Raw genomic sequence first — 13,610 nt, 5'->3', positions numbered from 1 at the left:
AAAGCTACTGGGTTCGACCGAACCCCCATGTTACACTGTAGCTCCGCCCCTACGTAAAATATTGGTCAAAGTTCATATAATTTGACTCTCGAAAAGTTAAACGTGACAAGTATTTAGAGATGTAGGGAGTACATTTTTCTTTTGAATCTGTCAAAAAAAATGTCATATTTTTATATTTAAAATAATAAGCTTGAAACGTTTTATTTTATAGTTAATAAATTGTTGATTTATAACCATACAAATACTTATGACTTGTTTTACAATAAATTTCAAAAAAAAAACCTTCTGCTTAAATTTCATGGTCAGAGGGGATATTAAAAAAAACATTTATGACATGGACCCGCAGCCGCTACCCTTCGTGTGCTGACGGGGTAATTTTTTTTTTTTTTTAAAGTACTAATTTCCCAAAGCTTGGTCAAACATGCCATTAAAACCATTTGTTAGCAGTTACAGCTCTGGTATTTATGTAATAACCAAATAGGCTAGCAAAAGTTTTGGGTTTTTACTATTTTTCCTGGTCTACTTTTATAGACTTTACTCATCAGTAAAAAGAAATGTGAAAAAGTAAAGCGACATATATAGCTTTACTGTTGTATCATTTGTGAAACACTGACAGTTACTATGATTAGTCTATATGTAACACTTATAACTGGCTAACCGCAGAATAAGGTTGAAGCTTTCATGTAAAGGAAGATATATTTCCTTCTTTTTGATTGTCCCACTATTTATCAGTCCTTGTACACATTGAAACTGTCTAATTGTCCAAAAACACAGATGAGATTTCTTTCCACCACAAAAGTTAACTCCCACCTAGAGGCATTAAGTTTTGGAACACTTGCATAAGCCTTTCTCCCAATCAAGAAACCAGAAATTATTCAATATCTACAAGCAGCATACATTACAAGTTACAACTTCTTAACAATTCAGCATGATGACAATAGCACATACAAACTCTTGCAAAAATCTAAATTAGTGTGTTAAATGACCTACAACAAATATATAGGAGATGCCAGGACAGTACATCTTATGAATGTTACACAGATCATATACATTTAACTAAGAAAGAGATGAAGAGCGCACTATCGTACCCAGACTAAATCATGATCACGAGCCAGGTTGACACTTTCCCAGTGTACTTAGTCAAGACTGCGAAGCAGTAAACAAATTTGCTGCACTACTTGAACTTTGCACAGCCTTTCTTTTAGCAAAATCACAAGATAGAGCAGGCTTTCTGACCCTTCATCTTCTTTTTCTTCTTCTGCTTAGGTGGTTGTAAAACCACCTTAATAGCCGCATCAAAAACAGCTTTCACATTCTGCAGTTTTTATTTTCTTGCAAAATAAGTATGTAACGAGGTGTCTTATAACTTGATCATATAATCTTTATTTGAATAGGAAAATTACCTGCTGTGTTTTTGCACTACATTCAATGTAAGCCGCAGCACCAATAGACTTTCTCAGCTCTTCACCCTTTAAAGTAAGCATGAAATGAGATACTGATAGAAGACTAGCCCCCTCAAACATTAACCATTTGGTCTAAGATAAAGAATGCACTACTGCTGAAATATATTAAAAAGTTGGTCTACCTGAGCCGTGGTAATAGGTACTGCACCAGGATGGTCTAAAAAGAATTGCTTGTCCTCTCGAAGATCTAGTGGAAGCACAATTAACGCTATTAAACAGCACGAGAAATTACAAGAAAAGACAGAAAAAGAATGGAACTAGCCCACAATGGAAAAAAAAAAAAGTGGAGTTAAATAGAAACAATGAACTGGAGACATTCAATTGAACCAATAATGACGAAATAAGTTATCAACGTGTATGCTAGAAACAGGTTAAGACAGAAAGTGCACCAGACAGAATATTATTTAACACAAAGTAGACAAAAAAATCCATTAAGCTCATTCTATGCTTTTATTTCAAAGTCCATATCGAATATATTGCAGAATTTTGACTGAAAATAGTTTATGTTCTTCTTTCGTCAGCCTAGCTATTCTTGAGTTCCTATGATGAGATAAGTAAAAACCATGCTGCTTAAGCTCATTAAGAACTGGATTTCAAAGTCGAGAGAACATGTGTTTCAGAATAGTTTATGAACTACTTAGTGCAATGGTACACATACTTTAATTCCAATTCAGAGACCAGTTATGTTATTAGCTAGGAAATTTATGAACTTTTTTGTAAGTGACTTCTCAAAAGGAAAGGGTTAGGTAAGCAACTTAAAACCACAAAGCATCGGGTGTCCTACAGAAATGGAGCTTACCAAACACCGCATCTCCTTCAAATTTCAGTTGTGACAGGTAAGTCTCCTCAATCTCTCAAGCAGTTAGATTTCACATCCATAAAGTTATTGTACACTAATGTTTCTTCCACGTCATATAAATTCATCGCTGACACCATAAGTGGTTTTAGAAATAATTCTGGTTTAACAAGGTTTACACCATAAGTAGTTCTTAGGTGTAATTCTGGTTTAACAGAAAGCACGAGAAATCCAACCATTATTGGTGCTTCATGCAAGAGTCATCTGGAATCAGCAGTCACAGAGGTTACATGATATTCTTTAATAATCTGACAGTAGATAGCAGCTTCTATGGATTGACAGTCTATTTTCTTAGTGAAGCAACTGTCTTTCAATTACAGAGATAATCTCATTCAAGTTAACAAACTGGTAAAGCTCCAAAATGTCTACAGAATGACATACTACAAGTTATTGGATCTCTATTCACCACTGAAGTACTTTGCCTACTTGAAGTAACAATAGGCTCAACTTTCAAAAGGAGGAGAAAACAAGGTGCAGACGAATACATGTGATGGTTGGGCATATAGATAAAGTCTCTTTAATTATTGTCTGACATTTCACAGCTCATCCAGACATACAAGGCAAGATATCCAATATAAAGGATGCAATCACAGTTCAAGAAAATTATCTCCAATGAAAATAAGTAGAACCTTAAAATAACGGCAGACAAATGAAAAGACCTTTCCGACCACACATAGATATTTCATAAGACATAGCTAATTAAGTTAACAATAAAACCAGAGTAAGGAGGACATACTAACCTAGCTTCGTTCCAACAAGAATGATTGGAACTCCTGGGGCATAATGCCTCAATTCAGGAATCCACTGAAATAAAATAGCAAAAGGAAAATGTATTAGTTCCTGGAAATTGTGGAATATCATCAACCATACATCTCATTCATCTTTTTTCTCTTATAAGCCTCCTTTACCCAATCCTTGGTGATGAAAAAATGATCCTAAATAATCAAGTTTCTCGGTACTTTTACGAACAAGTTGAATCAAATAACTAAAGTAAAAGTTAAGCAAGCCAAAGTCTTCTATGGACTGCTTTCAAGATAATGGGAGATAGCCAGCATATATTTCCTCAGTCTCATAGTCATTTATGTGAGCAGCAAAATAAAACTGGAAGTTAGAGATCTAGTTATGTGAGCAAGTACCTTTTTAGAGACATTTTCATGGCTGGCCTTGCTTATGAGGGAAAATGCTAGTATAAAAACATCTGCCCCAGGATAGCTCAAGGGTCTTAGTCTACTGTAATCTTCCTGGCCTATCCAATCAAACAGTAGGGGTAGTAAGCATGTATGCCACAATAAGGTAAAAGAAAAATGGAAACTAGCGTTGAGAAAAGAAAAGAAACTTTACCTGCAGTATCCCATAAACCCAGATTAATAGTGCTTCCATCCACAACCACATTTGCACTAAAATTGTCAAACACAGTTGGGACATAATCCTGTTCGCAACATAGCAAACAAATTTAGAGTATGATGATTCAGAAAGTTTGAATACTCTTATAAATGAACTTCTTAAAAGAAAGAACATAATTTAAAGCTCACTATTTTCCACCCTTCTATGACTTTAAATAGAGAACACTCATGCTTCTATCTTAGAAACTAAACTTGTAAGTTCCGAGGCAAAGCAAAGGCAGGATTTTCAACAAAGCCTCGTCTTTTAATCAGATAAACATATTTCAGTTAATAAACACCATATGCCAAAAACAATAATCACATGTAACATTTCACCTCCCCCCCCCCCCCCCCAACCCCACCTATGTTCCTAGTCTCTTGGATGAAGAACAAACTATCGTTATGACTCTTCTAAGATATTACTGGAAGCATAGGAAATTAAATCAAGAGGTTTCATATCAAACTTCCATTCAATTATAATTAGGCAGACCACTTCCCTACTGACTATAAAACACATCGATGGGAAAAAATGAAGAAAAACGTCATAATCATATACTGGTTCAAACTTCAAACACAATGACAAAAGAGAACCAAAAAATATAGCAGAGCGAATATGTTGTTTTAGTCATCACCGGGACTAAGGAAGACGGAAAACAAGTCACGCTGCAATGATTTTCACATTCTCCTCTCATTCTCTAGAAACTCAGTGAATGCCGAGCGATATGGTCTATAAGCAAAGAAACAGGGGAACTTTAATCTACAGAGCTACAGCTGAAATTAGTTTTCCTTTTTTTTCCACATTACCAATATTGAGAATTTCATATTTGGTTATAGGAACGGAAACAAGTCCCTTTCAGAATAGCAACAATAATATGATGTGCAAGTCGGACTTTTCTCAAGAAAAATTTCTACTCCATCTTTTATAAGGCTCAAGACATCAATCTTTCCAAAAAATACTTCCTCCGGTTCAAAATAAGTACCCACTTAGCCTTTAGCACACCCCAAAATACTAACTCTTAGAAAAAAAATAAGTATTTTAACTACACTAGCCTTAACGCTGAGCTAGAGGTTTGGAGACAGACCCTAGAGTCCAAAGGGTTCAAGTTGAGCAGGACGAAGACTGATTACTTGGAGTGCAAGTTCAGTGATACAGCACATGAGGTGGGTGTGGAAGTGAGGCTTGAGACACAGGCCATCAAAAAGAGGGAGTTTTAAGTATCTCGGGTCCATTATCCAGGGAAATGGGGAGATTGATGACGATGTCACACACCGTATTGGGGCAGGGTGGATGAAATGGAGGCTCGCTTCCGGAGTCTTGTGTGATAAGAAGGCCACAAAAGCTTAAACGTAAATTCTACAAAGTGGTGGTTAGACCAATTATGTTGTATGGGATGGAATGTTGGCCGGTCAAAAAATTTCACGTCCGGAAGATAAAGGTTGCGGAAATGAGGATGTTGCGATGGATGTGCGGGCATACTAGGAAGGATAGAATTAGAAATGAAGTTATCGAGGATAAGGTGGGACTGGCTTCAGTGGAGGACAAGATGCGGGAAGCGAGGTTGAGATAGTTCAGACATGTGCAGAGGACGCACAGAGGCTCCAGTGCGCAGGTGTGAGAGGTTCGCTATGGATGGTTTCAGGAGAGGTAGAGCTAGACCGAAGAAATATTGGGGAGAAGTGATTAGACAAGACATGGCGCAGTTGCAGCTCACCGAGGACATGACCTTAGATAGAAGGCCGTGAAGGACACGGATTAAGATAGAAGATTAGTAGTAGTAGAGTGTTGTCTTGCGGATTCTTCCATACTAGTAGTGTAGCACTTCCCTGGTAGCTTTTTGCCTTTCTATTTCTGTCACTATCTGTTGTCTCTTGTACTTCGATTATCGTTTTAGTTTGCTGTCGTAACTGTTCCTTTTTGACATTATGCTATGTTATGTTTTTTGTTGTATTTTGCGATGATTTCTTTATTTTTGTTAATTCTTATCTAACCTTTTTTGAAATGTCTTTCTTGAGTCGAGGGTCTATCGGAAACAGCCTCCCAAGGGAGGGGTAAGGTCTACATACGCTCTACCTCCCCAAACCTCACTTTGTGGGAATATACTGGGTATGTTGTTGTAACTAAACTACCCTTAATTAAATTTTGCATGTTATTATTGTTGGGAATAAAATAGACCCGCAAAAATAATATTCACGGTATTAGTGATAAACGCGGAACACTAACTTATGGTTAAATCAGCAAGAATAAAATGCAGCAATAATGACACCAAGATTTTACGTGGAAACCCTTCTGAATAAGGGAAAAACCACGGCCAAGAGGAGCAGCTGATATCACTATAGTAAGGAATTTTACACTGTGTAGTAACGAGTACAAATACTCCTAAGACCACTACACCCTCAAAAGAAATAACACTCTTTTGATTTTCCCACCTCACTACAATATCACTCACACTCTATTTTTCTTCACAGACTATTTTCTTACAGTCTATGGAATACCTCACTTTGCTCTCACTCAGATGTATTGTCTGAGATTTTGGTGTGTAGCAAATGATTTTGGTGTGTAACAAATGAACCATAAGCTGCCTATTTATAGGAATGAATTACGCTTATGAGGTAAGCGCTTACATCATAGGCTATGATGAGGTAAGCGCTTACATCACGCCTATGATGAGGTAAGCGCTTACATCACGCCTATGATGAGGTAAGCGCTTACATCACGAAAATGTGAACAAAAGAATTAGCTTGTTGGCCAATTCCACAATTGCTACCAATGTGATTTTGTCAAAGGAAGAAAAATCTTCCTTCCTTAAAAATATGGGATAGGGGACTGGACCCCACAAATCTCCCCCTCCAGTCTCATTCACCTGAAGGAGGGTACACTGGCTTGTAATTTGATCCTTGTGCTCATCTTCCATGGCCTCCTCATAACATTCAGGTTCTCCCCCATCAGTGAGTAATACATACTCATTAGGTAAATAACGGGAAGAAGGAACATGCTGTCTAGTAGACCTTCTAAGTGGAATATCTGACTCATCCACGACTTCATGAGTAGGAGCATCTACCTCATTAATAGCAGCATCGTTATCATCATCAACATGCTGATCTGGAACATGATTCTGGGCATCACCATCGTCATCGAACCCACCAACTTCATCAGCATTTGTATGAGGAACTTGATCAAGATTAACGAAACCTTCAGAACTTGAAGATTTTATCTTCTCTGCTTTGTTAATATCTTCAATGGTTTGATCCTCCACGAAGATAACATCATGGCTTCTCACGACCTTCTTCTCAATTGGATCATATAGCCTGTAACCAAACTCATCAAGGCCATAACCAATGAAGATGCACTGCCTTATCTTGGCAGTTAATTTTGACCTCTCATCTTTAGGCACATGTACAAAAGCTTTGCAACCAAACACTTTCAAGTGGTCATAGGAAACATCCTTGCCATACCAAACTCTGTTTGGAACATCACTTTGCAAAGCAACCGCAGGGGATAGATTAATAACATGTGCGGCGGTCAATAAAGCCTCACCCCAAAAGGAATTTGGCAACTTTGCTTCAGAAAGCAAACATCTGACTCTTTCCATCAAGGTCCTGTTCATCCTCTCTGCTAAACCATTAAGCTGAGGAGTCTTAGGAGGAGTCTTCTGGTGTCTGATACCCTGTTGCTTGCAGTATTCGTCAAACGGTCCACAATATTCACCATCGTTATCAGTACGAATACACTTCAGCTTCTTTCCAGTTTCTCTTTCAACTGAGGCCTGAAACTGCTTAAAGACACCCAACACTTGGTCTTTAGTCTTTAAGACGTAGACCCAAAGTTTCCTTGAGCAATCATCAATAAAGGTAGCAAAATAAATAGCACCACCCAAGGTCCTTGTCTTCATTGGACCACATAAATCTGAATGCACCAACTCAAGCAACTCTGTCTTTCTTGAAGGAGGATGAGACTTGAAAGAAACTCTATTTTGTTTTCCAGCCAAGCAGTGCTCACACTTTTCTAATTTAGCACTTTCGAAATTTGACAATAATTTCTTTTTGGCCAGAACATTTAGTCCTTTCTCGCTAATGTGGCTAAGCCTCTTATGCCATAACGTTGAAGAGCTATTGCTCTCAACTGCATTCACCATATCAACACAGGTAGAGGTCGTAGTCCAGTATAGACCACGACGCTTTTCGCCACGAGCCACAATCATGGAACCTTTAGTAAGCTTCCACTTTCCAGCACCATTGGTACTGACATATCCCTCATCATCCAAAACACCAACAGAGATCAAGTGCAAACGAACATCAGGTGCATGCTTTACATTGTTTAAAACTAGTTTAGTTCCAATACTAGTTTTCAAACAAATCGTTCCAACACCAGCCACCCTAGATACAGTCTCATTACCCATACTCAAAGTTCCAAAGTCACCCGGAGTATAGGATGAGAAAAGTTCCTTCCTTGATGTCACATGAGATGCGGCACCACTGTCCACAACCCAGCTTGACTCATCACAAGCAATATTTATCGGATCCGCATCAAGGACAGTAACAAGATCTTCTGTAGTGACAGCGGCAACACGATTGCCATCTTCTTTCTTTTCCTTCTTTTCTCTATTCTCTTTTTTCAAAATCCGGCAGAACTTCTTTGTGTGCCCTTTCTTCCCGCAATGATAGCACTCAATATCTTTAAGTCTGCTTCTAGATTTGCTTCTATGATGTTCTCTATTTTGAGAACCACGATTCTTGCCTCTCCCCCTAGTGTCAGTCACCAAGACATCTGATGAGGAGGAACCTTGAGATTTTCTTCTCATCTCTTCATTTAAAAGACTGCTCTTGGCAAGATCCATAGAGATCACACCATCCGGAGCAGAATTTGATAATGAAGTTCTAATAATTTCCCAAGAATCTGGTAGGGAACCAAGTAGAAACAAGCCTTGAATTTCTTCATCAAAATTAATGCCCATAGCAGATAACTGGTTCATGATCCCCTGAAAAATATTCAGATGATCTGTCATTGCGGAACCATCGTGGTATTTTAAACCCAGCATTTGCTTTATCAGAAACATCTTGTTGTTACCAGTTTTTCGAGCATACAAACTTTCAAGATGCTCCCATAGGGTCCGAGCATGTGTCTCTCCAGAAATATGATTCAACACATTATCGTCAACCCACTGTCTAATAAAGCCGCAAACCTGCCGATGCAACAAATTCCACTCTTCATCTGATTTATTATCAGGCTTTTTATTTCCAAAGACAGGTTGATGAAAATTCTTGACATAGAGCAAATCTTCCATTTTGCCCTTCCAAATGGCATAATTTACGCCACTCAAAGTAACCATTCTACTAGTGTTGGCTTCCATCGTTTATCACAAATACAAATACTATTTTATTCGAAGACCAAAGTAATTCTTTTCTGATGTGGAAGTTCAGACTGTGCTGCAACCACAGAGCATACTCAGACAGAACCTTGGCTCTGATACCACTTGTTGGGAATAAAATAGACCCGCAAAAATAATATTCACGGTATTAGTGATAAACGCGGAACACTAACTTATGGTTAAATCAGCAAGAATAAAATGCAGCAATAATGACACCAAGATTTTACGTGGAAACCCTTCTGAATAAGGGAAAAACCACGGCCAAGAGGAGCAGCTGATATCACTATAGTAAGGAATTTTACACTGTGTAGTAACGAGTACAAATACTCCTAAGACCACTACACCCTCAAAAGAAATAACACTCTTTTGATTTTCCCACCTCACTACAATATCACTCACTCTATTTTTCTTCACAGACTATTTTCTTACAGTCTATGGAATACCTCACTTTGCTCTCACTCAGATGTATTGTCTGAGATTTTGGTGTGTAGCAAATGATTTTGGTGTGTAACAAATGAACCATAAGCTGCCTATTTATAGGAATGAATTACGCCTATGAGGTAAGCGCTTACATCATAGGCTATGATGAGGTAAGCGTTTACATCACGCCTATGATGAGGTAAGCGCTTACATCATAGGCTATGATGAGGTAAGCGTTTACATCACGCCTATGATGAGGTAAGCGCTTACATCACGAAAATGTGAACAAAAGAATTAGCTTGTTGGCCAATTCCACAATTGCTACCAATGTGATTTTGTCAAAGGAAGAAAAATCTTCCTTCCTTAAAAATATGGGATAGGGGACTGGACCCCACAATTATTAACTTGACACATTATGATCTGGTCAGTTAGCACTTATTACGGATAAATCCGAAAAAATAAAATTAATTTCTTCTTAATTATGTAAGTAGACACTTATTTTGGACCAAAATAAAAAATGGTAAGTGGACACTTATGAAGAGGAGGGAGTAGTACTTTTCCAAAATTAATGTCTTTTCAGACATATTATATACTTGGTGAGAGCCCCAGTTTGATCTAACCTCGAATTAATTCATCTATGTTAAAAAAAAAAAATCATGTAACATCTTTCACCCAATAAAAGAGTAGTAATAAAACACAGAAACAGGGAGGAAGGACTTACAGTGGGAAAAGTATTGCTGGTATATGAAATGAGTAGACAAGTTTTACCCACTGCTCCATCCCCCACTGTGACACATTTTATGAACCTGGACCCAATCATTCTTGATTTCTTAAACCTCAAATATTTCAAGTTTTCCGGCAAACCCCTTCAAATTCTCCTTCTTTTCTTCTTGAAATTTCTTGGTTTTCTTTGTCTCTTTGTGCAACTACTACTCTTCTATTCTGATGTCGTTAAGAGTTTGGTTATTTGTTAAGTAGGAATAGTATTTTAATATAAAGAGAAAACAAAATGGAAAGAAAAGAAGAAAGTTAAGAGTGGGGGTGCTAAATGCTAATGCAAGGAAGTAGATATTAAGGATAGAATGCAGATACAGACACCACCTAACTCAACACCCACATTAATTGATAACTACATGAGGGTGGGGGAAGTTTTGGATACAATGTTCTCCCTCCTTTTTTGGTGTTTTACGTTGTTTATTTTATTTCAAAATAAATGATACTTTAGGATTTTAAAAAGAAATTGATCTTGTTCTTTTAACATTACCTTTATTTACATAATCAAGAATTATTAAATAGTTTTTCTTTTCTAGGTATTTAATTAGGGGTAAGTTAGTAAAAACACTCCTAATTTTCTAGAAATAAACACCCCTCTTAAGAGGTGTGCATTAACTTAAAAACCACTTATTATGAAACGGGGGACATAGTGTTGCTCCCAAACGCACACGCAAGTATACGTGGTGGTACAAGTAATATAGATTTTTTAGTCCAGATATCGATCTCACAGAGACTTAGATTCTACTGTTAAGCTAATTCAAATTCGAGTGAAACTATTCAAGAAAGTGAAAATCAAGATGTTTGTTATACTAAACTAAAACTGAAAAGTAAACAATTTGTGAGGGGCGTTTTTGTGACTGGGAATATTTCGACAAAGATTGTAAGATTTATCATATGAGAGAAAGTTCTAGGGTCATGGCTTTCGACAATCCGGTTGATCTTCAAACAATTCCACCTATCTTATTTTCTGGGTTACTAGTTGACGGGTTAATTATAACTTTATGAGTATCTTTCGAGTTGCTCACAAGCCTGTAGATGCTACTATAACGCCTATATCCCTATGGTCGTCAGAGGTAACAAGAACGCATTTACTTCTCCGTATTCAACTAAGCAAGGCTAAAGGGTATATTCCTATCGTCATTAGCGAAACGATTAATCGAACAAGCTCTATTTATTCCTACTACGCATGCAAATTCCCTATCCCTAGTTCAATTCACACGCCACGGATAGTGTCTAACTATTGGCCAGATAATCAAACAATTAAGATCAAGAATAAATAAGCAACCCAAAATATGGAAAATCAATAGAGAATAATTGTCATCCAACCAACTTTCAAGTCTTTCGCCACAACCCTAGAATTAAGAAGTTTAGTTACTCATGATCCGATCATAGACAAAAGAATTCATGAATAATCTAGGGTTGAAAAAGATGAAAAATAAAATAAACCTAGAGAGAAGGTAATATGACGGCTTACAAGTCTTGGAACAATCCCAGCACGTCATTAACAATGAGCAAAATAGCTATTTATAGTTTAGGGTTGTTAACCAAATAAAAGGGTCCTAATCCTACTTAAAATCGGACAAAATTCGACATTCCCGCGTTGGCCACGCGTCGCGGGCCCAACGCGGGGTCTTCAGTGAATTCGGCTTCTATTTGTGCTGAGTCCGCGACGCAGGCTTAACACCTGACTGAGAAAGTTCCTGCAACTGATTTTTCTGTTAAGTTCACGCGACGCGGGCTCAACGCGTGGTTGCCATTGCGTGTTGCATCCGCGACGCGGGTGTGGCACAATTGTTCCTGATTCTTCCAGAAATTCACCTAAGTGTCCAAAGCTTCTCTCGTTCGCTCGTGTACACAAGGTCACCTCCAGAATCAACCAAAACTGCTCGGTTTCCCGTCGTTTGTCTTCATCGTACCTAGATACATGAAATATAGCGACATAAGCTCAAATACGACGATTTCATCATATGTTAGGCATTAAAAGTCTTAGGAATGTGATGTAAAATGACACGAAACATGATATTTGTGCCAAATATCACATAGTATTAATCTGCTAGTATAAATGTGTGAGAAAATATCAACCAAAAAGGATTTAATCTTTAGAGATCTGAGCAAACAAAAAGCTGTCCCATTCACAAACTATCAGAATAGTGAATTTGTTTTTAATTGGATTTATTATTTTTCAAAAGTCTTCCGTTTAATTCTTTTCAATGTGTTCGTTCGAAATTCCTTTTGATTTGGATTCATGTTGTGTAAGGAAGGATCACTATAGGGGAAAGTGCTCCATGCAAGAATTTTTTTCATTCCAGTGCCCAAATTTGAAACATCTAATTAAAAATGAGAATTTTATTTGTTCCATCATAATAGCCTCGATGGTTTGGATTTAATTCTTATCTTTGTGTGTTGTGACCAACTTATGTATTTTTACTAGTGTATGCTTGCTTGCTTGCTATGAATATATGAATATAATGTAAATGTGCACCAATCAATAGTTTAAATATTGTAAACATAATTCAGTTACTTATAAAGAAAAATGATCGTCTAATGAGTGAGAAAAAAAAATCTAAATTAGAACTGTCACACCTAATAAAGAAGATGTACTATGTATAATCATTGATTCTTGCTGTAAGACGTCGTGTTTAAGCCGCCACTTCCATCATACTATCAAAGTTAGATGTATTCTTCATTACAACGCAAATACGCAATTTCAGCAAGTAATAAAATTGAAGTTTGATAATTATTTTTCACAAGTAACACTATTACTATAAATTGGTTTTAAAATGTTATACATTACAAGATCAATGGTCATAGATCAATTCTCAGTTTGTCGTTTACCATCTAAAGGATTGACAACAGACACCAAATGAAGGGAGAGAGGCGAAAAAAAAAAGGCTAAAAATAGGGCGGAGCTAGGAGCTAGGGTGCCGCGACATTGAAAAAATACACTATATATACAAGGTTAAAATTACTTTTATGTGTATGTATATTAGATGTTGAATTTCATTTACTTCTTCTTGTGTTTAATTAACTATATTTGAAATTACAAAATTCTGACTCCGTTACTGATCAAATATACCTTTACAATTGAAAATAGAGGAATTTTCACTTTGCTTTTCGGCACGAAAAATACTCTTTCTGTTAGTAAAGGGAAGCAGATATGACTCTGAACTATTGAAAATTGAGCAATTATGTCATTTTGCTTTTTGGCACAAAAATGCTCACCCTATTAGCCAAGTGCAGCAGATATGCCTTCTCCACTAAATAACTCCGTATAAGATGTAAATTATCACAAAATAACATTTCTTTTGTTGAGTTGAAAAAGTAATTATCAAACTTCAGCTTTATTACT

The 13,610-nt window shown here is 37.0% G+C and overlaps 1 protein-coding gene across 1 annotated transcript; it reads right to left on the bottom strand.

The window, feature by feature from the left end:
- Positions 1 to 846: 846 nt before the first annotated feature.
- LOC132606638 (rac-like GTP-binding protein 5) lies at positions 847 to 10,589 on the bottom strand. Its single transcript, XM_060320215.1, has 7 exons — positions 10,209 to 10,589; positions 3,661 to 3,748; positions 3,456 to 3,565; positions 3,060 to 3,123; positions 1,586 to 1,650; positions 1,404 to 1,469; positions 847 to 1,315 (listed from the first exon to the last, which is right to left on the bottom strand). Exons 1-7 carry the CDS (start codon positions 10,305 to 10,307, stop codon positions 1,211 to 1,213), a joined length of 597 nt encoding a protein of 198 aa, XP_060176198.1. The 5' UTR covers positions 10,308 to 10,589; the 3' UTR covers positions 847 to 1,210.
- Between the last annotated feature and the right edge of the window lie 3,021 nt (positions 10,590 to 13,610).

The sequence above is a fragment of the Lycium barbarum genome, chromosome 8 (genome assembly GCF_019175385.1).
Source record: "Lycium barbarum isolate Lr01 chromosome 8, ASM1917538v2, whole genome shotgun sequence".
In the NCBI taxonomy this organism is placed as follows: domain Eukaryota; kingdom Viridiplantae; phylum Streptophyta; class Magnoliopsida; order Solanales; family Solanaceae; genus Lycium; species Lycium barbarum.
This window is presented reverse-complemented; position numbering and strand designations above follow the sequence as displayed.